Here is a 26,573-nt window from a genome sequence, read left to right on the forward strand (position 1 = left end):
ATTAAGTCTAAATTCCATAAAGTATTTCAAAATTTTATAGAGATTACAGGGAATATGGCACCAAAAGGGAGTTGGGGAGCGTTTGGGGAACATCTGTAACGGTCCCCGTTACAATTAGTTTGATAAGGTTTTTCTTTCATTAATTGAAACAGATTTTCCATTTCCTTGCAAAATAATCCATGAAGATATTTGACGAAATCTTTTCTTAATTTGATACATACATATTAACCCGCGATTAGGTCTCTTCACCAGGAAGAAGATATGAAATATGTACGTACATGTATATCTGTAACATATAGATAACATTTTCATACGTGATTTTGTTTCCCGGTCCAAAGAGGTCACAAAGATGGTGCGTTCTACAGTTGCTATTTTATCATTTACGCAGATAATGCTTTTCCATTATAATCGAAGATCGAAGGTATATAGTTTTTGCCCTGCCCGTCTGTCTGTTTGTCTGCTCATCATTTCTGTTTGTCTGCTTTTCCATAAAACATTTTACTTTGCCTGTTACTTTTGATTGGTTGAAGCTACATATGTACGGCCATTGTATTTCAATTCTGTTTTTCTTGTGACAAGACCTTTCTTCGGGTATGAGTATATTTGACTTCTTCACTTTGACCTTATATAATTACAGTTTGACCAGCTACTGCATATAATTTATCCAATTTTAATCCTGGCCATTCATTTTATACTCTTAGTGCTAAAGCTTTAACACTTCAAATGTTTATTTATGGTGACAAGACCTTTTCTTGGGTATAAATATTTTTCTATCTTTTAATTAGTTTTGCTGTTGAACATATTTTATGGACAACATGTCAAAGGGATTGGACACAAGTTCCAAAAACTTAGATAGATTAGTGTAAGACTAACTGTCAAAAACTTTAACCTTGGCCTTAAGGACATACGCAAGGTACCTTACCTACTGATAATTTTTCAAGATATTCTAATTTAAAATTTATAAAACCATTACTAGTACATATCCTTAGACAAAAAATCAGCATGCGTTACCAGGGGTTTTGAAAAGATATCAAATTTTGAAAATTTTTGTATTATTCAAAGGAAAATGTACACAAATTACAAAACATAAATTCCAAAGTGTTCCAGGATTTTCATATTTCACAGGTCTATACCTTGGGTGAGACCTTCGTTGGGATACCAACAGTTTTGACCGTTTGGACCTTGACCTTGACCTTGGTGTTTGACATATCATTTTAAAATTCTTACACTTTGTCATAACTTGTGAGTAGTTAGAGCTTGAACATTTTTATTTTACCCGTATATTTCTGGTGACAAGTTCTTTCCCTTGGAAGCAATGACTTTTTTTTACCCTTTGACCTTGACCATGTACTAGTAGTTTGAACTAGTTTCACTTTGACCCAGATTTTAAAAACTTTAATCTTTGCCATAAAAATTTAACGGTTGGTTCTTGGGCTTTCATATTTCACAGGCATATTTATTGATACAAGTCTTTTGTTAAATACAATTTGATTAATTGACCTTGACTTTTACTTTGATTAAAGAAACTTCAACCTTCCTCAAAAGCTGCAATAGAGGGGCATCAGTGTTTCACAAACACATCTTTGTTGTGAAAGTTATATTTCGGATGGACAATATCTAAGTAGTTTTTTTAGATCTGGTTTTCTTACAACTTGTACTCTCATAAGTACCAACTTCTTAGAAGAAGAAAACACTTGCTGTGACTTCAACTTGACATTAAGATATATCGAAGAACCATTTTCAATAAACATTAATTTATGCGTCGACTCAATACATCCCAGTGCACTTGAAACGAAAGATAGCTCTGCTCCTATTTTGTATTGTTTTATGGACTTGATATTGAAACGTTCCATGGATATCCTTCATGTTAGCTGACTTTATTATTGCTTTTGGGTTTGTAATTATATATGAAAAGAAGAAAACATTTGCTTCGACCTTCAACTGGACATTTAGATATATATATCAATGACTTATTGTTAATTACTGTGGATTATTTATTATATGCTGTGGATGTATTATTATAGCTGTAAAATAATTATATGCTGTGACACAACTGATTCATATATGGATATATGCTGAAAGGTCCATGGCACCTTATTATATGCTGTCAATTTTTCATTCAATTATATACTTTCTGGAAGTTACCATAATCATATATATGGGTGTATTTTTATATATTTACGCGGTTTATTAGAAAAACTAGCTTTTCAAATCCGGACTTCTTGTTTTTGGAGTTTACTTGCTCAAAATGGCGGCAACTGCAACAGGCTTACCGTAATAGGTTGTGAGAGTATTTACCCCGATTTTTTGAGCACATTTTTTGCTTTATTTGTGGTGCCACTTTAAAAATAGTATTTAATAATTGATCATACATTGCTAACTCTCAAGCGCTGCAACTAATTAATCCAAATTCCTTTGAATACAAATGCTGTTTGTGCATTCTGGGAAAATTTTAAAACATTACAAAACTATATACAGACTGTTTCGGATAACAATTTCGTTGTATCATTAAATAAATTTGTTTATTTATTGTGTAGTTTACACTTAAAGATTAACTGCATAATTGTAATACTTCAAATTTTCCCTTTTTTCTGACGGAAAAGCCCTGTCACCTCTCATTGTTTAAACAAAGACAAGGGAGGTTTTTTGCTAGCGATAAAAAGCTTGAAAAAGGGATATCGGGCATTCGATTAAAAACTTCACATTTCTAGCTGTCTGTGAAAACGACCATATTTTGACTGTAAAAATAACAATTTCATTGTGTCATTGACGGGTCTTTTCTTCGCGTGCTAAGTTTGTTTATTTACAGTGTAACTTATACTTTAATGTAAACTACACAAGAAAAAACTTAGGTCATATACGTAATGCAAAGATTCTAGGATACATCTGTTTGCCGTTTACACCTTCTGGATAATGCCGTTAACCTCATAAAAATCTCTTTTTTTCTTTCAAAGTTTATTGAATTGGCAAGACAAGTAAGCGATTTACTTCCACACTAATATAATTTTAATTCTAAAAATACACTTCACAAAAGATTATACCTTAACAATCAAACTATACTGGCATTAAACATTAAAGACTTCGGCAAAATAAATTAGTTAACCAGAACCTTCCTTTCGGAGCTAGCACAGCCTTTCTTTTTTTTTTAAAAATAAACTTTTTTATTACGGTTTCCTGTTGCAGTTACCGCCAATTTTAGCAAGATAACCTCCAAAAAAGAAGTCCTAAATTCGAAAAGCTAGTTTCTAATAAACCGAGAGATTATATGATAATACACCCACAGCATATAATTATGAACCTACAGCATATAATTATGAAACCACAGCATATAATAATGAACCCACAGCATATAATAATAGATCCACAGCATATAATTATGTAATGTTAACCCACAGTTTATTTATGAAACCACACTTAATAATGAAACAGCATTTAATAATGAACCCACAACATATAATAATAGATACACAGCATATAATAATGAACCCACAGCATATAATAACGAAACCACAGCATATAATAATATATCCACAGCATATAATTATAAACCCACAGCATATAATTATAGAACCACAGCATATAATAAAAGACCCACAGCATATAATTACAGATCCACAGCATATAATAATAGACCCACAGCATATAATTATGAACCTACAGCATATAATTATGAAACCACAGCATATAATAATGAACCCACAGCATATAATAATAGATCCACAGCATATAATTATGAACCCACAGCATATAATTATGAAACCACAGCATATAATAATGAAACCACAGCATATAATAATGAACCCACAACATATAATAATAGATACACAGCATATAATATTGAACCCACAGCATATAATAACGAAACCACAGCATATAATAATATATCCACAGCATATAATTAAACAACCACAGCATATAATTATAGACCCACAGCATATAATAATAGATCCACAGCATATAATTATAAACCCACAATAAATAATGGATCCACAGCATATAATTATAGAACCACAGCATATAATAAAAGAGTTTTGCATATAATTATAGACCCACAGCATATAATAATAGACCCACAGCATATAATTATAGAACCACAGCATATAATTATAAACCCACAGCATATAATAATAGACCCACAGCATATAATTATAAACCCACGGCATATAATTATAGAACCACAGCATATAATTTTTTCACAGCATATAATTAGGAAAAACCCACAGCATATAATTACAAACCCACAGCATATAATAAAGTCAGCTAACATAAGGCAGCCATGGCGTTCCATAGACTTCGATATTGAATATTGTTCGTTATCTCCATATCCTTCATACCACACAATCTGAAACAATGTTTCTTATGAAGCAGAATTTGCTCCAAAACTTATATGTGAAAAGAAGAAAGCATTTGCTTCGACCTTCAACTGGACATTTAGATATATATATCAATGACTTATTGTTAATTACTAATGGTTATTTCCATACTTATGTCGACACGATATGTCCCATAGAGCTTAAAATAAAAGATACCACAGAGGTTGACACAACTGATTCATATATTGGATATTTTACTAGAAAGAGACTCCATGGCAGCCTAACAACAAAACTTGACGATAACGTGCTGACTTCGATTTTTCTATCGTCAACTTCATTTACTTTCTGCAGAAATACACCCTTATCACCTTTATATAGGATTTAAATGTTAATCTCTTTACGCAGTGCTCTTCTTACGAAAAATTCCTATGCAAGCTATTCAAACAAGTTGATGAAAAAGGGACATCAACAGTCTCGATTAAAGTCAAAATTTCAGTACTGTGATCCAAACTGTGATTTTGACAGCAAAAACAAGCTAACATTGTAACACTAACTGTCGTTTTTCGCGTTTTAATTGTTTGGCCATAATTTACACACCGAGTTTTTTTTTCTCTCGACTTTTTTCCTTTTATCCGCTCATAACAAGGAGCTTACGGAAGGTACAACCATGTTTGAACGTTTACTCTTCTTTGGCGCCTGGTCCAAAACTTTTATGTCTTGAGAGGTCCGTGTTTGTTCTGCTTCCACTTTATACTAAGTTACATTTACTGTACGTTATCTCCATATTTTATTCTAAATGATACACTGTAGGTGATGATAGTTCATCTTTGATTAAAGTATATGGCTTTAAAATATTTTGGAAGCATATTGTATTAATAGGTTTTCTAAATAAGTGACATTTCGTCTGAAGCAGCTCAGTTTTTAACAAAACTGCACAGAAATTATAACATCCTGCGCGAAAACTGAAATTTTTTTTTAACTTTCCTTCTCAATCAATAATTATATAACAGATATCTTTCCCCCAAAAAAGACGTTCTGTTAATTTCCGCCGTTCTGATTATTACATAATCGATTTTTAAAACAGCATGCAACAAAAACGATAGAGATAAAAAATGATGCTGTCCTTCAAAAAAGTATCAGACTGTTATGTACGAACCAAAAGCATGAAGAAATATAAAAAAAAAACATAAATCAAAAATAGTGATGTAATGTTAAATACGTTTTTTTTTAAGTTAACTTTTATACGAAACTCGTCATTTTTTTTAAGTCTTAATATGCTTTACAGTGCGACTGTTTGGGCGAGCGCAGCATGCTCTATCTAGAGTTGTCGTTCCCGCTTCTCTTCCACATACACCTCTGTCAACGTTTGTTTTACAAGAATCTTGGGAAAATTGTAAATGATTAAAAGTTGTATTAATAATAGTGTTCAATTATATTTCTTATCGGAAAACATTATTTATTTCAATTTGTTACACCTGAGAAGGATTTTTTAATTAAGATTTTAATTTTTACTCCGCAAATAGTTCCCTAAAAACTTTGAAAATAAGTCGTTCTGAGGGATTATAGTTTTTAAATAAATGATGAATTATCATCTTTATCAATAATTACAATAATTATTTATCATTTAAATTTCGAATCTTTGCCGTTTAAAATTTGTACAAGAATCTTGTACAACGAGCGTTGACAGAGGTATCGTGAGCGTAGCGGAAGATATCCGATCCTCAGCCAGGAAGAATAACTCTTTAATTTACAATTTAATTCAAAAATCTCAAAATGAAGCTTGAAATTGAAATCCTTTCATGCAACAATTTTTATTTTATGCCTCTCAATGTGATTCAATGTTCTTTGAAGTTTTTAGAAAAGGCATTAAAAAGTTGATATTTGTACCTCATCAAAGGAAGTAAAAAGACATCTTTAATGACATCTAAGTTATTTGAATCTAACGTCAGTTATCAATGTTTATTAGCATGATATGAAATATGAAGTGATCTATGGTGTTTTATGTGATAGGAAACACTTCATACACTATAAATTATAAAATAATCGAAGTAAACAGGCGAAACTAAAGAATGGAATAAGTATAAAAATCATGCAATTTTCTTCGAAAGCCTGGATACCTATAATTATTTCTAAAATATATTTGTTCATCATTTTTCAACTAGACAATATGCAGAAGGTAGTTTTATTCGCATATTGTGAAAATTTATTTTAGAATTACCAATTTTCCCTATATAATATGATTAACTTTATAGATATAGTTTTGAGAAACACCGTGGGTAAATACACATTATTTTGAGAAATCTAATACATCTTTGTAAGCATTTTCAAAACTCAATGCCTGATTTTCCTAACCTGAAGATTGGACAACCTTAATCCGCCACTTCCTCACATTTAGCCTTTGATATTTTGACGTCAAAATCAGTAGGGATTTCTTTAGATCATAGGCCTTAAGATAAAACAGGAAAAATATTAACATTTAGAACTTTATATCATTCAGAACTAATTCGTACCATTTCAATAATGAACTTCTTATTTTGGCTGGAAAATCGTACGATTTACATTTGGAAATATTTTTTAAACAATACATGAATTTCTGGTTTGCCTTTTTTTACCTCGATTTCAATACGGGTTTTCTTATACCTATGAATTTTAAACATCTACACTGCCAGGAATGTTAGAGAGATCATCAGGCAATTTAAAGTTTTACAGAAAGAGAGAATGACAGACTAACTGAAAGACAGAACAGACCCAAATATCCCCCCCTTTAATCAAAATGGGAGACAACATTGGCAAAAAAACAATATTTAACATCATATGATAAATTTCAACTATTCTTGCATTGAAGTAAAATGGGAAAAAAATTAAATAAGTTGACGTTTTTTTATTGCTGGTGATATTTACAAACATAAAATGAAACAATTTACATGTATACCAAAACTTTGAATCAGACACACATTAAAAGCCATTCTCTGTAATGATTTAAAATTTTATATAGGAGCTGTGGCACGCATAGTCTCAGAAATTCTCCAAACTCTCTATGATAAAAGCCATTGATACCCTAAACTGAAATCAGGCAAAAATTGGTTGCTATGTTTTATAGTTACCATGGCAACATGTCTTAAAATTCGAAAAATGGCATTTTTAACATGTTTAGAGCCCAATAGTTAACATTTGCGGCAAAGCAAACAATTGGCAATGACTGTTTCCAAAAGTTGAAGGTCAGATGTCTCAAATGCATGATAAACATGGTTGGTAAATCAACTTTTGCATACGTTACTATGGTAACAAAGTATTCAAAAGTAAAAAAAAAATATTCATTGAATTTTAAAAAATCATACACGTAAAAATAAAAAGCAATTATAGGATGAAATGTGACCAAATAATAGAAAAAAGAGCCTTGAAACATATACCAAGAACAAAATATGATATTTTATTTTGGTTGGCAATGTTTGCCAAGGTCTTTATACCACAGAGAGCCTTCAAAGTAACACAATGTATGTTTAAATCTGATCCTATCTTTTAAAAAAAGCGCATTTCCTCATAACTAATGATCAATTTTATAAGATGTTGGTGTGGTCCAAGTTTTCGCATTTGAAAAAATTCAGATTAGATTCTTTAAATAGAGCGTTGCTATGGAAATAAGCAGAAAATATATGCTTAAAAACCTGAAAATTATTTTCTTTCCTTGGATACGTAGCCTTAAATGTAGATTCCCAAAACTTTTATGATTGATATTTATTAACAGCTAACTTGACTTTTAAGTTTGACTATCATCCAATCTCTAAGTGGATGCAAGAAGTTGGCACACAGGGTTTAATATTTATATAATGTTCACAAAATCGAACATTTTCCCTTCTTGGTTACCATAGCAGCAGTGTTGTTTTATTCATCAAATTTTATCAATATATGATATTCAACTTCAGTTCTAACAGATAAGTACTATTCAAGCTGAGTCCTTTAATTTGTTTCTTGATTAAATGGCAATGCAATTCTTAATGCAGCAAAAAATAATTCACTTTTAAGCACTGGTACTTTGTTTCCATGGTAACACTACAAAGTAGCAATTATACTGAATTTTTCTTATGGTTTTGGTGTTGCAAGGTCCTAAGGATGCATATTTGCCAGTCTTGAATTTTCATGTTTTTCCTCAAGACGGTAGCATTAACCCAATCTTAGTTACTGGTTTTGCATGGTTACACTGTGTTACCATGGCAACCATAAAAGTTATTTATAGAATAATATTGCTTATATACTTAAGGTCAGACTTTTTCATTGTTTTTCTTAAGTCGTTGATTGAGTTTGAGCATGTAACACCTACCATTAGTGAATATGGAGTGTTTTTCAGCATATTTCAGCATTTTAAATGTATTTCAAATGTACCCTTGGTTACCACTTACTTAGAGATATATTCTAAACAGTTTCTTTACAGTATAAGTGACATCAAGGTGTCATGTTTTTGTGAGAATGGTTTGTTTGCTTTTTCTAGTTTTTATTAAGCCACAATCAAGATTTAAAGTGGCTGAAAACCTCAATTTTTCAAACTTTTCCGGCTGTTGCCATAGCAACCGAGACACATAGCAACGAAATTTTGTTTGATATTTGTTTCTGGTGTCAAGTACTAAGCATGGGTGAAGTTTCATCAAAATCGGTGACCATGCGTGGCAACGAAGTTTAAGTGGTTACAGAGAATGGCTATTAAAACAATGCAACATTAAACACACACTAGAATGAAAATCCCATCTAAGATAGACAATTTTACTTGTGCAAATGAAAGAATTGAATGATTTCACCCTTATGTTTAAATTTATATATTAGCATGTAGTTTCATTTTAAACTAAAGACCCAATGGGAAACAACACTAAGTTAACCTTATTCACATTTCTCCTTCTTTTTGGCCTTGGTCCTACCAACCGGGACCAGCAATTTTCAACTGAATCAATACAAAATAGGGTTCTTGAACATCTGTTTATGTAAAGCTTTCCTGTGGAGTAACTTGAACATATTTCTCTGTTAAAATTGGATATCCTCTATTTTAGTCCCACCCTACTAAATAAAATGAATATTTCTTTTAAAAACATTCTGCATGAAACCAAATATATCAGATCTACATGTATTAAAAAAGTTGTTGCAAATGTAAAACAAATAGTACAATTATGGCATTCAATTCTGAAAATATCACAATTTACAATGAATTAAACTGAAGTGAATAAAAAATGACAGTAATAGAACCATAAAATATATCATGATTTTTACATCTAAATCAAAGAAAAGAAATACTATCAAAGAAAAACATATTACATAAAGTGTAGATGCCTGTGATATGTTTTTAGTCTGAAGATCCAAAATTAATTTGAAACAGTATTATTTCTGAACAGTTTGTTATACAGTTGGTATACTTTATAATGCCATCGCTTCCTCTAACCAAACTAAGCCATAATGGCTGCTCCATCCTTCTTGACCTCCAGCTGATGTCCTGATCCAGAAAATCCAGATGCTCCCTGAAAGAGAAATCCATGTGTGTAATAGGTATAAATCATAAATCTTCTTACTTTCACATGCATGTCTTCTGAAATCAATGTAAACTTTAATATTTTGAATTTCATGGATATTTCAAGTTCCAACCATTTCCTTCTTTTAATTAATTAATGTAGTGTAATCTAAAATATATATTTCAAATTTTCAGATATCTTAAACATTTATCTTGACCACCACCCTATCCAAGGCAATGATATTTGACTGTATCCTATATGCTTAAATGTTTATATGTCTGTAAACATAGCCTGTGCCAGACCTTGAGTGGTATGATGTCGGATTCCTTCATTGATTTGTTGTTGATTGGATCCAGCATATCTTTCTTTAGAAGCTTCTCCACGCAATCAAGGGTGACCACACTTCCCCTGTACAGTGTATAATCACGACTTACATAAAAAAAATGTATGGTGATTCAGTTTACCGTATTGTACTTTGGTAACAAAATAATAGCTCTTTGCATTGATAAAATTTGATTTCACACTAAAATATTTTATTTTCAAAACATTTATTTAGGGGAAAAAAAAACATGAAAAATTTCATAGTAATTTCTGGTAACAATCAGATAACATTAATTTTGTATTATGAATTAATGATGTAAGATAGTTATCTATACTATTAAATATATTAATATATATAATAACAAACAAATGAAGCATTTCTTCCATGCAAGTCAGCAACATGATATTGTGTCATTTTGCAAAAATAAAATGTGCTTTGTTCAAAGCATGCAGCTTTGGTAGTTTGCTGTTTACAAAACTTACGATGTTTTTAACACAGCACATGGCACAGAGTTTCCCAAGACATCGTTGGTAACTGCACAAACATATCTGGCCTAGAATAAATCAAATTAATATTAAAAAGTAATGAGTGTATCAACAAGTTATGGAAACATGATAAATATACCGTACATGTATAAATCTTAAATTTACAGTACTGTATCCATGCTCACTAAGCCACCAAGCCTTCACATTTGTCAGTGAATGTGATCAATATCAAATTGAACACACCTGGCAAAATAATTTAACAGAACTGAAATGTTTTTAACAAACATGGGTGTTTTATGTAATCCTGAAGATTGTCATTATCACTTATCATTAAGAATTTGCATAAAAAAATTATTTAACTCTAAAAACAGATTAAAAATTTTAAATTGTAATTAGAACATCAAATAGTGCATTCCTGTCCCATTAAAGTCAACAGATATTAGGAATTGATCAAATATGGGGATCTTATCACAGCACTTTCCTCTTTTTGTGTTTAAAGAAATATGTCAAACATATACAGTAATAAAAAAAAAAGTAAATTTCAATTCTGAGCTTTATTCATACATGTCTCTTAGAATGAAAAAACCATTAAATTCTTTTAGATTTCATTTAACATTTTTTTAGTATCACAGTGAGTGTTACTTAGTTCATTAAATTTTTAATGATTTATATTCAGAAATAACAATTTATTAAAAAATATTTTTTCATTTAATCCTACAAGACAATCAATAGTTTCGATTATATTTCACATTTATTGAGACAGAAATATTCAATGGGAATTACTTCGATTTTATTTTGTTGTTTTCCCCATCACTGTTTCTATCCTCATGTCATATAATAAAAAATGATGAATGAGTAAGGAAAAATCAATGTCAAATAATATATTCATTTTCTTTTTTTTAAAAAAGCAATCAAATTAAAGCTAGCCAGTAGGTTAGCTTAGAACTTCAATTAACTATTATAAGTTAGCAAACTTAGAGACATTCATTACCCTTTGATTAATCTTTTTCTTAACTTTGATGTTCAAAGTATACATCGTGTCCTTCATATATTAGGTATACATGTTATACAAAAAACCTGCAGTTTGATATTTATTTATTCCTTCCTCCTTCAATTTACTGATTGCAAGCTTAAAATATCCCAGTTTGATTAAAATTAAAATCAATTTAAGTCTTACATAAAAGGTTTTACAGTTACAATGTTCTTGTATTACACATTATATTGAACACCTACATACATGTACAAACAAATAATACTGCATTTCCCTCATTACCTAGCAAGTGCCAATGGCACTAAAATTTTAAATAAAAGCTTCGGGGGTGGAAACACTATACTTTTACAATATATTTTGGGTTATTATTTAAAGAGTTCCATATTTATATACTGTAATCTACATGTATATAGATTGTTCTTAACAAATTTAATGCTTAGGCTGGAATTAAAAATATCTTTGTTTTCCCTAACCCGACCCTAAATTCTCAAGTTGGGTCGGTAGGTAGGTAAACAATTTTATTTTCTGACAGCAGCTTTGAAAATACATTCTAAAATTTAATGGAAAATTACCTTTTATTATAAATAAGAAAAGTACAAAAGAAAGCGATTTGTGAACAAAATGCTAAGTATCGTACATATGCCGTTTAAAAGCAAAATTCATGATTAATTAATTCAGAACTGTTATTTAGTTGAACTTGTGAAAGATCTCAGGCCATTACATTTATATAAATTGAATGAAATAGACAAGATTCTCAACTACGTAAAGACCAGACATACGAGTATATTTTTTCAAACCTTCCATCAGCCTTCAGAGCAATTTTTTTTAGGGTTATGAGATTTGCAGTGGTTCTGGAGCATTTTGCTTTGGAGTTAAGATGTAAGTGGCTAATTTTAAATCGCATGTTCAAATCCCAATGAGTAACATTGAAAACGGTCCTTCAAAGGGGACCATAAAAACTTCTGTCCAGTATGTGTCGCAGAAGATGCTGGCTTAAAAAAGATCCCCCACTGCTTAATGGCAAAAAAGTGCTGAGTACGTCTAAACTTGAGCAATGGGAAAATGTTTAAATGTCGTCCTAACAAATCTCGAAGGGATTAAAAGTGAAGAAACAACCAATCTTCAAGGGCCTAATTAAAGAAAAATACACTGGACGTCACAGGAAGCTGAATCATATTTCAAAACTATTTGGAAAGAGTACTGTAAATGTAATTTATTTGGCATGTAAGATATTTGGCGGAAATTGATTTTTCAACAAGTTAGCGTAGAATCGATTTAGCGCATTTCTTTATGTTCTTTTTCATGCATTTATGTGCAAGTCATTGATAAAAATGCTATATACAATGTCATAGTCATGAAGTTTAACCACCAAATAAAGGCATGAAGAAAGGACATCTGAATTATATTTATCAAGATGAACATGCAGACATATTTACAACAACTCCCACAGTTCCATAATGGCATAAAGTAAACATAGGAACATAGATGAACTGGTTATTAGATCAAAACTCAAATAAAATGCAGTAAAATTGAATGGTGTGTTCACTAGGTGGGTCTACTCATGAGGCGGACCTTACCATGTATCACGTTCCTTAAATTCAAAGACTTTGTTTGTTGTTTAATGTCCCTTGCGAAAATATATTCACTCACATGAAGACGCCAAGACATCTCCGAAACACTCTAAATTAGTCATGGTAATTTTATTATTGAATTGTTTCAAGAGTGAAGAATTCCAATTAGCTAAAAGCATAAGATTGAGACGTCGCCATTGTTTTTTGAAGAGCTAATGCCAGGTGTAATCACATCTGGACGTCATTTTGTTTCCAACAAATGCTTGAAAATCACAGAACAATGTCGGCCGTTCTGATAAACAAGAGGCCCATGGGCCACATCGCTCACCTGAGAATATTTTGTCATATTGTTCTTTACCAGATTTCCCCATTGTAATACATATTGTGGCCCCGCCCAACCCCCTGGGGTCATGATTTGAACAATTTAGAATCTACACTACCCCAGGGTGCTTCCACATCAGTTTCAGCTTTTCTGGCCCTGTGGTTCTTGAGAAGAAGATTTTCAAAGATTTTTCCTATATCTTCCTATGTAAAACATTGATGCCCCATTGTGGCCCCGCCCTACCCCCGGGGGTCATGATTTGAACAATTTAGAATCTACACTACCCCAGGGTGCTTCCACATGAGTTTCAGCTTTTCTGGCCCTGTGGTTCTTGAGAAGAAGATTTTCAAAGATTTTTCTTAAATATTCCTATGTAAAACTTTGATTCACCATTGTGGCCCCGCCCTACCCCCGGGGGTCATGATTTGAACAATTTAAGATCTTCACTACCCCACAATGCTTCCACATGAGTTTCAGCTTTTCTGGCTCAGTGGTCCATGAAAAGAAGATTTTCAAAGATTTTTTCAATATATTTCAATGTAAAACTTTTATTCACCATTGTGGCCCCGCCCAACCCCCGGGGGTCATGATTTGAACAATTTAGAATCTACACTACCCCAGGGTGCTTCCACATCAGTTTCAGAAGATTTTCAAAGAGTTTTCATAAATATTTCTATGTAAAACTTTGGTTCCCCCTTGTGGCCCCGCCCTACCCCAGGGGGTCATGATTTGAACAATTTAGAATCTACACTACCCCAGGGTGCTTCCAATCAGTTTCAGCTTTTCTGGCCCAGTGGTTCTTGAGAAGATTTTCAAAGATTTTTCCAATATATTTCTATGTAAAACTTTGATTCCCCATTGTGGCCCCGCCCTACCTCGGGGGTCATGATTTGAACAATTTAGAATCTACACTACCCCAGGGTGCTTCCACATGAGTTTCAGCTTTTCTGGCCCAGTGGTTCTTGAGAAGAAGATTTTTAAAGATTTTTCCTATATATTTCTATGTAAAACTTTGATTCACCATTGTGGCCCCGCCCAACCCCCGGGGGTCATGATTTGAACAATTTAGAATCTACACTACCCCAGGGTGCTTCCACATGAGTTTCAGCTTTTCTGGCCCAGTGGTTTTTTGAGAAAAAGATTTCCAAAGATTTTTCCTATATATTTCTATGTAAAACTTTGATTCCCCATTGTGGCCCCGCCCTACCCCTGGGGGTTATGATTTGAACAATTTAGAATCTACACTACCCCAGGGTGCTTCCACATGAGTTTCAGCTTTTCTGGCCCAGTGGTTCTTGAGAAGAAGATTTTTAAAGATTTTTCCTATATATTTCTATGTAAAACTTTGATTCACCATTGTGGCCCTGCCCAACCCCCGGGGGTCATGATTTGAACAATTTAGAATCTACACTATCCAAGGGTGCCTCCACATAAGTTTCTGCCTTATTGGCCCAGTGGTTCTTGAGAAGAAGATTTTTTAATGACCCCACCCTATTTTTGTCTTTTCTTGATTATCTCCCCTTGTGAGGGAACTTGGCCCTTCATTTTAACAATTTAAATTCCCCTTCACTCAAGAATGCTTTGTACCAAGTTTGGTCAAAATTGGCCCAGTGGTTCTTGAGAAGAAGTCGAAAATGTGAAAAGTTTACAGACAGACAGACAGACGGACAGACGGATGGACAGACAACGGACAAAATGTGATCAGAAAAGCTCACTTGAGCCTTCGGCTCAGGTGAGCTAAAAACTGATTTTGATGAAATTATATTTTATAAAACTCAATAAAAAAAATATTTGAATCATCTTTTTTGAAAAATCTTTTCAGTCGGTGCGATTTAATTGGGTCGGTCGCGTTAGGGGAAACAAAGGTATTTTTTTTTTTTGGCCTTATTGTTTAATTAAAACACTTCTCAACTTTTCATTCAATCTCTTCACAGGTAATGTGTGATGAGACCCCCTTTCTAACTCAAACAAAATAAAAGATCTAAAGTGAGTTGGCTGTCCTGACCAACTGTTCTTTATGTACATATCTTGAATCTTTAGTTATCTTGAAGTGTTTCTGTGTCCCATCAAAATCATGATAAAGAGGTTTAACTGTATTTTCAACACATAACACATTATATCCAAAAAGTTTCCTTTCCTGTAGAAATGCTTATCTTGCTGTGGTCTAATCGTTTATGAACAGAATAAAATAGCAAATTTTAAATGAAAATTGCAGTGGTGAATTTTTTTATAATTCAAGAAATTCCAAAAAGGCCTAAACAGGCAGTTTCTGAGTATACATGTACCATGCAGAAAATTTCATATTATAAAGAATATTTATACCCCCCACTTGATAAGTGGGAGGGTATATTGTGATTGGTCTGTACATCTGTCCATCTGTTATGCTTTGTTGGTAACCATCTCTTATCTGCAACTCCTCTTATACCACTGGATGAAATTTAATGCGACTTTCACAGATTCTTTTTTAAATAGTGCCATTGTGACCTCCTATTTTACTTTTTGATCAGAAACATATTCCAGGTTTCCCATAGCAAAACAATAACACTTCCATTTTTTCTATAATATTGAAGGGTACCCATCTATTATCCACATCTCCTCCTAAACCACTGAATAAAATCACAGGTGCTTGAGGACAGGACCCCCCCCCCCCCAATATAGACCCCCTACCTGTTAGACTTTTTTCACATAAATTATATATGGATGACACATTTGTGATATAATCTATCCTATCAATTCTGAAAATTTGCTTAAATAAACATTTTATAAAAATTTCTACCCCACTCTCTATATATAAATGTTGATTTTTATATAGAGAATGTAGGGTAGATTTTATAGAACGTTTGTTTTAGGTAATTTTTCGATTTGTTGGTATAGATCTTATCACAAATATGTCAATGAAAGATTATTTATGAGAAAAAAGTCGAAAAAGCCCAGGGGTCTATATCGAAGGGGGGGTCCTGTCCTCAAGCACCTGTGAATAAAATTTAATGATTCTATCACAGAATTTTAAATACATAATGCCATTGTGACCTTCTATTTTACTTTTAGCTCAGACATTTATTTTGGGCCTCACTGAGTAACACATGCCATTATAATCATATGGGAGGGGGTATCATTTAGTGAGCTCACTGCTCACAGTCCCTCTAGTTTTATTACAGATTTTGTTTTATCTTTGCAGCCTTTTTTGAAATCTATCACCTACTGCTGAAAGATATTACATATAAGTAATGGCTATACTTCCTCATAGACAAAGCACTAAATAGAGGGAAACACTGACCTGTTTTGAAATCAAAGCTGTCTTCTCATCCCGATCTTTGATTGGAGTAAAGTGAACTGGGAAAAGGTCTTTTAATTTGATTGGTTTTCCACTCATGGGACATCTCACTTTTTCATCCTGAAATATATCAACAAAATTAATGTTACATAACCTATAAATATTTACATTTGCTGATGTCTTTCCGTATATAACAATGATAATAAAATTGAAATTCAATTTTCAATGACATGCAGTTGGTAACATGATACAATTTTCTTGCATAAGGAAAGCAAACTGAACGAGCCATTTGGAAAGTACAGATTGTGATTTCATATGACGTCGTAGATACGTTATGTTGCATGTCCATAACAAAGTCTAAATAGTGCCTATTTTTCCTTCTCACATGAATGAAAAATTATAATATAAATACTAGAAATAAAATATCATTTTTTAGAGTTTCATTAGGAATGACATGAATTCGTTACGTGATCAAATATACTATAAGGCCCTTCCCCATAACTTTTGAACGTTAGATGAGAGATAGAGACTTCATATCTTGTATGCATACTCCACTAATTAAGCTCTTTCAAATGACACCAAGATCAATGACCATGTGACCATGAATGTGACCTATACTGGTATGCTAAATATAGCTTTTTTGAACTTTCGCCTTTACTTTTGAACCACAGGAGATAGAAACTTCATATTTGGTTTCCATAGTCCACTAAATAAGTTCTTTCGAATGAAACCAAGGTCAATAACCTTGTGACCTTGACTGTGACCTATATGCTAAAAACAACTTTTTCAAACTTTGTTGCAGCCGGGCGCATTGTGTTTCACAACCACATCTTGTTCATATTTTGAACAGTACCACAAAGACACAAACCTTTATCAATCAATTTTTTTAAAGCTAAATTCAATAAATATATTAAATTAACAACAGTCACAAAACTCATGTTAAGCAAGAACATTATTTAATTCCCTAAAACTTATTGCAGGTTCATTTTAAAATTAGAAATACCTCATTAAAGGTACTTGGACACAGATTTGAAGTTAATATTTTCTCATTTTTTCTGTATAATATCACGAATTATATATTTTAATAGCATTTCACACAAAAATTAATTAAAAATCTTATTTCATTTAAAAGTTATTAAAACTTTAAATTTTTTGGCGGGTTTGATTGACACATCCTTGCACTTTTACAAATTTTAACTTTATTCTTAATCCTTACGAAAAGTGGCAATTTTGATGTGTTTTAATGAGAAATATTAAAACTTTTATCAAGAAAAATAATTTTATTCAGAGTAGAAAAGTTAGAAAGCAAAACACCTTCACAAGTATCGTCATTCCGAACTAAGAGATGCGTACAGAGTTTAGCAAATCGAGCACACTCGTGTTATGTACACAGTTTTTGTAAACAGGGCTCGAGTTCTGTTATTGTTTATATTTAGAATTCACCGGGTGCGTTCAATCGTCACAGTCTGCTTACCACAACTGCACGGACTGACAATATATTGTGTGTTTGTTTTGCTTTCGAACGTGTCTACTCTGAATTTTCTGGATTATAGTATTAATATTTTTCATTTATACAAAACGAGATTGCCACTTTTCCTAAGGATTAAGAATAAAATTAAATTTGTGAGAGTGCAAGGATATGTCAATCAAACCCGCCGAAAAATTTGAAATTTCAATATCTTTGAAACGAAATAAGAATTTTAATTAATTTTTGTGTGGAATGCTATTAAAATATATAAGTCGTAATATTATAGAGAAAATTCTAACTTCAAATCTGTGTCCAAGTACCTTTAAAGCTTAAGTACACTTGTACTTACAGGTTTGTCCATCTTTGTGGCATTTGCTGCTGGTGTCATGGAGGGAATCCAGAAACTCGGGAGAACTTTGTTTTTCCCCTCCTGCATATTGCTGACACTTGAAGTTGATGGTTTATCACCTATAAAATACATATCATCAGATAAATGACAATTTATACTGCAGATTCTTTTGGCATAGGTCCTGAGGTCCATGCTCAGCAAAGAATATGTACCCGTTCAGTAAGGTTATACAAGATGCTATTGTGAAAAGTAAGATAGCACACATCGTTCAATACCCACTGGTGATCTCATCTTTACTCATCATACATGGGCAAACCAGCTGAAATATTGCCGTAAAATATGCTAATTTGTTGTTTACAGTCATTCAATCAGAAAGTTGGAACTCTTCAATTTTGAAAAATATGTTTATTAGTTTGCTATTTATGGTAAATATTTTGATGCTCGTTAAAACGTGCGGAGTTTGATTTAGAACGATTAATTTATAAAGTCAATTCGCACAGGTCACTGACATTAATACCAGTCAGATGTTGTATCATGTATAGAGGAGTACCTCTTTCTAACTGCAAAATGCGCCAGTGATTGGATTTATTAGCAATCAGTGTGATAAATATGGAATGAGTTTTTGGCATTGCCAATCATACATACGTAACGTGAACTGTAATTCGTTGTTTGCAATCACGACTCTTTGCAACAGCCAATCAAATGACCCACCCATATTTAATTACATGCGACAATTTTTTGGCGAGTTGGCCAGTGGTGATAAGTTTAAACGAGATCACCCGTGGGTTTCCGACGATGGATAGCACATGCCCTAGAATGTTACATGTATGCATTTCTTGTGACAAGACCTTCCCCTAAGTACCATTAATTATGACATTTAACCTTGGAGTTTAACCTATTTTTTAAAAGAAAAATATCTTTGACTATACTATTTGAACAGTTGGTGCTAGAGCTTTCATATTCATATTCAAGTTCTAGCTTTCCTAGGATTCTTTTGACATCAACCTTTGAAACTGAATTTATTTGAAAAACTTTTACCTTGAAGTTTGCTGTATGCTGCGATACAGGGCATCATGTTCAAAAACACATTTTGTTGATTTAAAATACTCAATTGAAAGGGTAAATAAAGTGTACTAAAATGGGGTCAATTAAGCCCTAACTGCTCAATATTCACTTGCCTGTTTGTTTAGTGATTGGAGCTTGAGAATTTGCTGACATGAATTCCTGCTTTTGTGCTTCACTTTCAGCTTTGGCTAATTCTGCAAGTTCTTCCTGTAATATTCGATTTTTCAAATGAATGCATATATAAAACAAGATAAAATGAACTAGAACTTGATCACAGATGCAACTAGTTAAACCAAAATATTATCTTTAAAATTAATTTGGGAAGGAGTGAGAGATGTGGATCCTTCCCTTTCCTATTATTGCCCATGCATGGTCAATATAAGTTTTGTATACTGAATATTCTAATATCAAAGCCTTGAAATATACATTTCAGGTGCAGACAAATGCATATAATGTTGAAATATGATTACTCATAGTAATGGGTAATAATAGATGCAGAAAAAATTCTATTACTGACATTTTGTGTGTCGCACAAAAGTGTCATTTCAAAGGCTTCCATTAAAAAGATCCAAACTAGATTTATATCAGATTATCTCATTTTGTCGGATGTACCCAACTTTTTTCCAAAGTATTTTTTATTGGTTATGAGTTAAAATATAAATAACCAAGCTAGACAACATCTGATACCTTTTCTCTGTTTTTCTGTTTTTCATATTCTTTCTGTTTCCGAGCAATTTCCTTTTTCTTTTTCAATATGTACTCCAGAATAGATTCCTTGTCATACAAATATCCATCTTGTCTGCAATCAACAGAGAGGGAACAAAAATTAATAGCCTGAAGAACAGTTTTTTTAATTATATTTTTTACACAAAAATGTTATATAATGAAAACTTACGTGACAACTGGGTTTCTGCAGGGCTGTAATGTCAGGTTACAGCAGTCAAAATCCTGTCAAAATTCCATTTTCAATCATATATTGAAATATCACTTATGAAACACACATATCACATATATATAAATTAAATTTTCAATCATATATTAAAACATCAAGATATTGTATAGGGATGGGTATCACCAAAAATTTCATATCGCGATATATCACGATTTTTTTCCCACAATATCAAGATAATATCATGATACTTTTAAAAGCAGTTTTTACACTGATTTTAAAGGAAAAGTCATTATTTTTCTGAAAAATATGCTAGAAAAACAAAATTTTACTTTCTTAAAATTTTTATGCATACTGTAAACCAACTTATATTCGCGTGCGAGAAACGAAGTTCGCGAGAGCCTCGTCGTAAAACCGGTTTTAGTATATTTGTCTATTAAAAACAGATGCAAAAATCGAAAATTAATCGTCGCAAATAGTTTATCCCTGGTAAATCGCGAAATAAAGTCGTCGCGAATAAAAGTTGGTTTACAGTATAAAATCAATTATGTTTGGACGGTAAGATGCCGTTCTTTTCACTTTTTACAACATTTTTTATACTTTCTGTAATTGTAATTTGAAAGATTGAACAAATAAATGAATAATTTCTGGACTTTATAATATGTACCTAAAGACCGGTATTTAGGTCTCCGTATCACGATACGTATCATGCAACAAAAAATTGCGATATACCAGCCTTATACCAATAAAATCGCACATTCCTAATATTGTATATAAAAAAGTACAAATTTGTGAATCAACAATTGTGTAAAAATATAATTTTTTTAACAGCAAAACTATTCCCATTATAATGAAATCTTTATTCAACATTTTCCCATTTATACTGTGAATCAATCACTCAAGTTATTAATCTGTAATCCAGAATTTCACAAAACAAGGCTGCACAGCATTTAATCTTGAAATGTAATTGTTTTGTACATGTATACCGCAAACATTTAACAATAACAGCATTGGCTGCATGTTATTGCCTTTTCTATATTCTTTACATTCCAGATAGATTTATGTTTATTACAAAGACATTGCAAGTAGTTTTCATATATTAATTAATTAGCTTCTAGTCTGGTAGTCTGTTACACTGGTTCTTACCTTTATGAAGTCTTTGCCCGGTTTTGAATTCTTTGACCCTGTTACACTGGTTCTTACCTTAATGGAGTCTTTGCCCAGTCTTGATTTCTTTGACCCTGTTACACTGGTTCTTACCTTAACAGTCCAGTCCAATACGAAAAATCGTAATATTACTAAAATTCGTAATATAAACAATTTCTAACTCTTCTAAGAGTTACTTCCCTTTTTTCTGATACAACCTGCTTGTTATGTTTCATGAGAGATTATACGTCTCTGGTTTCATCAAATCATCGTGGATATGCATGCATTTTCTTTGTTTTGATGCATTTGATCCAAGTGCATGCAGAGTCAGAGCCTAGTGAAAGTTTCAAGTTATATGTAACATCTCCTTGTTGGAGATGACTGATTTTTAGGGTCACCGGGAAAATATAAAAGTCTTTGAACACTATGACAAGTTTTAGGATACATTGAAGTTTTATGGAAAATTGTTCCCATCCCTGAAAATTCTTATATAAGAATAATAATACAAAATTTTCACTCACCCATCACTATTGTTACTTTCTTCTTGCATTTCTTTGACGTCACTGACCAAAATGACCACGTGATACTAGTACCATTGGGGCATAATGGATTTCTGACGTCATACTTTCCTTAACATCATTCAGTTTCTTTCAATGCTTAATTTTGTCTTACACTGAAAACTCGTAATATAGTCTTACAACATGCTATATTACGAGTTTTCGTAATTTAACTATATTACGAAAAATAGTAATATAAGAATAATATTACGATACCCTGTAATACACTGGTTCGTATTTACTGCTTAATGGATTCTTTGCCCAGTCTCGATTTCTTTGACCCTGTTACACTGATTCTTACCTTAATGGAGTCTTTGCCCAGTCTCGATTTCTTTGACCCTGTTACACTGATTCTTACCTTAATGGAGTCTTTGCTTGATTTCTTTGACCCTGTTACACTGGTTCTTACCTTTATGGAGTCTTTGCCCAGTCTCAATTTCTTTGACCCTCTTACACTGGTTCTTACCTTAATGGAGTCTTTGCCCAGTCTTGATTTCTTTGATCCTGTTACAATGGTTCTCACCTTTATAGTCTTTGCCCAGTCTTGATTTCTTTGACCCTGTTATGCTGATTCTCACTTTTATGGACTCTTTGCCCAGTCTTGATTTCTTTGACCCTGTTACGCTGATTCTCACTTTTATGGACTCTTTGCCCAGTCTCGATTTCTTTGACCCAGTTACACGGTTCTTACCTTAATGGAGTCTTTGCCCAGTCTTGATTTCTTTGATCCTGTTACAATGGTTCTCACCTTTATAGAGTCTTTGCCCAGTCTTGATTTCTTTGACCCTGTTACGCTGATTCTCACTTTTATGGACTCTTTGCCCAGTCTCGATTTCTTTGACCCAGTTACACTGGTTCTTACCTTTATGGAGTCTTTGCCCAGTCTGGATTTCTTTGATCCTGTTACAATGGTTCTCACCTTTATAGTCTTTGCCCAGTCTTGATTTCTTTGACCTGTTACGCTGATTCTCACTTTTATGGACCCTTTGCCCAGTCTCGATTTCTTTGACCCTGTTACGCTGATTCTCACTTTTATGAAGTCTTTGCCCAGTCTTGATTTCTTTGATCCTGTTACACTGGTTCTTACCTTTATGGAGTCTTTTCCCAGTCTCGATTTCTTTGACCCGTATCCTGATTGGTTTGTGTCCTTCTGTCGTTCATGATATGAGTAAACTGTTCCAGCCGTGCAATTCCTGGAGTGACGAGTCATTTTCTCTCTTTTGTAAGAGATTAATTTATTAAAAAATCTTATCAGGATCAGAAATAGTTCATTTTTCAATGACATTGTATCAACAAGGGGTAGTTAATGCAAATAAATTTTTGACTTGATTTAAAAATTCTGATATATGTTATGAGATTAAAAGAAAAAAATACAGGGTCCATGTATTTCATTCATACTAGATTACATATTATTTTAAGAATATAAGCATGAGGTTTTGACAATAATTTCAATTTCAGATCTTTAAATCCATGACACAACTTGTGTTTCTTAGAGCTAGTGAGAAAAATCCATTCATACAGCTATTAAAAGCTGGAAACTCAGACTGTCTGCAGAACCTTATTAATTTTTCTAATTGCCAAGTTAAACTACAACATTTGCCATGAATATTAAATAAATGATGCTCTTATGGACAGGCAGAATAGCTAGATAGTGAACATAAATTTTTATAATTTCAAAATTAAATCACATTGTATAAGTTTCTAAACAATGTATGAATAAACAGTAAATTTTATGAATTAATGATAATGTTATTTGTGTTAATATCAATAATAAAGTTTTATCTGGTAAGTTGTTTATTTTTGTTCTATAAAACAGTGAAATGCGCGACTTTTTGTATTTGCAAAAGGTCGTCGCGCGTTTTCTCCCCCAAAAAATTTTGGCCATGTTGACAGGTATGCGACATTTAAAAAAAAAAAAAAAAGCACTGTAGAGGCATAATAACAAATGCATACGGTTACAGATTGTATGATAAGTAATGCATCGAATCCTCAAACAATTAAATTATTAAATTTTTAAAAAGTATTTTCACTCACATCTCTTCACGGGGAAATAGAATTGTCTGCTTTTCATAAAATAGAAACATATTCTAAAATAGCTAAATAAAGCTATTTTATATAGGTAAATAAAGCTATATAGCCTAATATAGGTAAATTTAGCTACATAGCTAAATATAGTGATTTTCCTGGACCTGGTGTACGCAGTTGTGAAGTCAAAAGTGTTGAAAAGCCTGAGTTGTGTTCATCAAAATTTCAAGGAAATTCAAAAGAATTTATTTATTATCGTATTTAATTAAAATAAACGATTTTTGTCCATACTATTTACATGAAATGTGAATGAATATTCAACTTACCTCGACTTAGCTTACTCTGCTTAGTTGATTATTTTGGTAAACACCTCAAATCGGAAACAGTAAGTTCGATACTAAATTTCAAAACATTCACGAATTTTCAGAATCCGAAATGTGTTTTGGTTGACCGATAGGTTATAAACATGATAAATATATTAATACAGAGACAAAAATAACAGTGTTATTTCTGTCGGTGATTATTATCAGCACCCATTCCAGTTATTAAGCTTAATGAATCGTATACTATACATGACCGTAGAGAAGCCGGGGGTAAGGGGGGGGGGGAGGGGGGGGGGCTTGCACCCTTAACTTTTGTTGCTATGCAAAACAGATACTACTTGTATATGCTCGTGTCCTCTCATTTGATTTAGTCTTAGGTCTGCGCCTTATATAACTTAGCAGCCTGCAGGAACGTAGCGTCTTTTTAATGTTGGTGTAGGGGACAGCCACTGAGAGGGGAAAAGGATATTAAGTTCAAAGGCAACAAATTTTGATTTCTGAAAATGAATTGAATTCAACATGGGAGGAAAGGCTTAAATTTCAAGTAACATTCTAAAAGTTAAAATGCTATTTGGAAAGAAAAGCAGGAACACCACACTCTCTCCTCTTTCCGATGCTACATGCCTATTTAGGTGAGGCATAAATTAATGGTGCAAATCTGTAATACAGAACATGTACATTGTGTAGACGGTTCTGCATGTTTGATATTGAAAAGAAACCAGATAATTATATACATATTTCCCTTCTAATAGCTATACTTTTATTACAAAGATTATTAAAAAAAAATGACTACACACAAAATCTGTGAAAATGGACGATTTTTCTTTTTTCTCGTTCAAACTAGATTATAAATAAATATGATTTTAACCAGTCACAGATGTAACAAAGTGAAAATCATATTTTAGAGACTTCAAGTTTAAAAACTGAATTTTCAAGTTGATATGGGATGGGGATAATTTATGCATAGATTATTTAGTTATTCAATACTGAGGAAGAACAAGAAAAATCATCTCCCTTGTCAATTTTAAGTATCGTAAGCGTTGTTTTGGGTTTTTATTTTACAGATCTCTTAATAAATCCTTTCAGATGTTCAGAAAATTACGTTGTTGCCTTGTGATTTCTAACTCTTGCATTGCTTAAAAATATTATGTGCATATTTTCATCGTGATTAAGGGGAATATGATAATCATTTAGTGAAATTATCCATTGATTTCTAATATTGCATTTGAACTGAATTCAACATGGGAGGAAAGGCTTAAATTTCAAGTAACATTCTAAAAGTTAGATTTCACCTTACTGTACTTCAGCATGACTTAATGTAAAGTTTATCCACAGGCACCTGAAGTATGGATAATACCCCCCCCCCTTTTTGTTAATGGAAAAAAAATGTAAGAGTGTATAATATCTCAAAAATATAAAATTTCCCCGTCAAACACATCTATATGTCGTTATATGCAAGCAGATTGTACTTTTTCGCACGTTTAAAGAATGACCCTATTCGGTATAATAAAAATACACGTTTATTATACCGAATAGGGTCATCCTTTAAACGTGAGAAAAAGTACGATCTGCTTGCATATAACGACATATAAATGTGTTTGACGGGGAAATATTATATTTTTGATATATTATACACTCTTACATTTTTTTCATTAACAAAAAGGGGGGGTATTATCCATACTTCAGGTGCCTGTGGTTTATCTTGTTAAAGAACTACTTAATTCATTATCACTGTAAATACAGGCCGATGTGTTAAAATGTCTTTTTTCATAGTTACATATTTTTGGTGTAAGAGAAACACATGGTTAAATTTTATTATTTTTTGAAATTTAATTCATAGCATTTATCAGAACTGTTAAAACGAAAATGTCTTAAACAAAATTCACAAAAACTGACACACATGTAATTATGAGCTTTTTCACTAAATATACAGACTATATGATAAAGAACTATTTACTTCAAGTTTTAGTATTCCAGTGTTCCC

General features: G+C 32.3%; 1 protein-coding gene across 1 annotated transcript; it reads right to left on the bottom strand.

Moving 5' to 3' along the window:
* Positions 1–9,592: 9,592 nt before the first annotated feature.
* LOC134231480 (nitric oxide synthase-interacting protein-like) lies at positions 9,593–24,599 on the bottom strand. The gene is made up of 10 exons (XM_062713443.1): positions 24,593–24,599; positions 23,329–23,458; positions 20,545–20,597; positions 20,337–20,448; positions 19,763–19,856; positions 18,585–18,703; positions 16,771–16,887; positions 10,607–10,677; positions 10,105–10,210; positions 9,593–9,811 (listed from the first exon to the last, which is right to left on the bottom strand). The coding sequence occupies exons 2-10, from the start codon at positions 23,449–23,451 to the stop codon at positions 9,740–9,742; spliced, it is 867 nt and encodes a 288-aa protein (XP_062569427.1). The 5' UTR covers positions 23,452–23,458; positions 24,593–24,599; the 3' UTR covers positions 9,593–9,739.
* Between the last annotated feature and the right edge of the window lie 1,974 nt (positions 24,600–26,573).

This window comes from Saccostrea cucullata, unplaced genomic scaffold (assembly GCF_032062105.1).
Source record: "Saccostrea cucullata isolate Sc308-1 unplaced genomic scaffold, CSIRO_AGI_Scuc_v1 ctg779, whole genome shotgun sequence".
NCBI classification, from domain to species: domain Eukaryota; kingdom Metazoa; phylum Mollusca; class Bivalvia; order Ostreida; family Ostreidae; genus Saccostrea; species Saccostrea cuccullata.

Bases quoted from the DNA above. Each gene is read 5' to 3' on its own strand.
- LOC134231480 (XM_062713443.1), bottom strand. From the start codon at position 23,451: ATGACTCGTCACTCCAGGAATTGCACGGCTGGAACAGTTTACTCATAT. The intron at 18,704-19,762 runs GCAAGTGAATAT...TGTATTTTATAG, and splicing joins TCCAATCACTAAACAAACAG to GTGATAAACCATCAACTTCA. The intron at 10,211-10,606 runs GTAAGTTTTGTA...TACACTGTACAG, and splicing joins TGTGCTGTGTTAAAAACATC to GGGAAGTGTGGTCACCCTTG.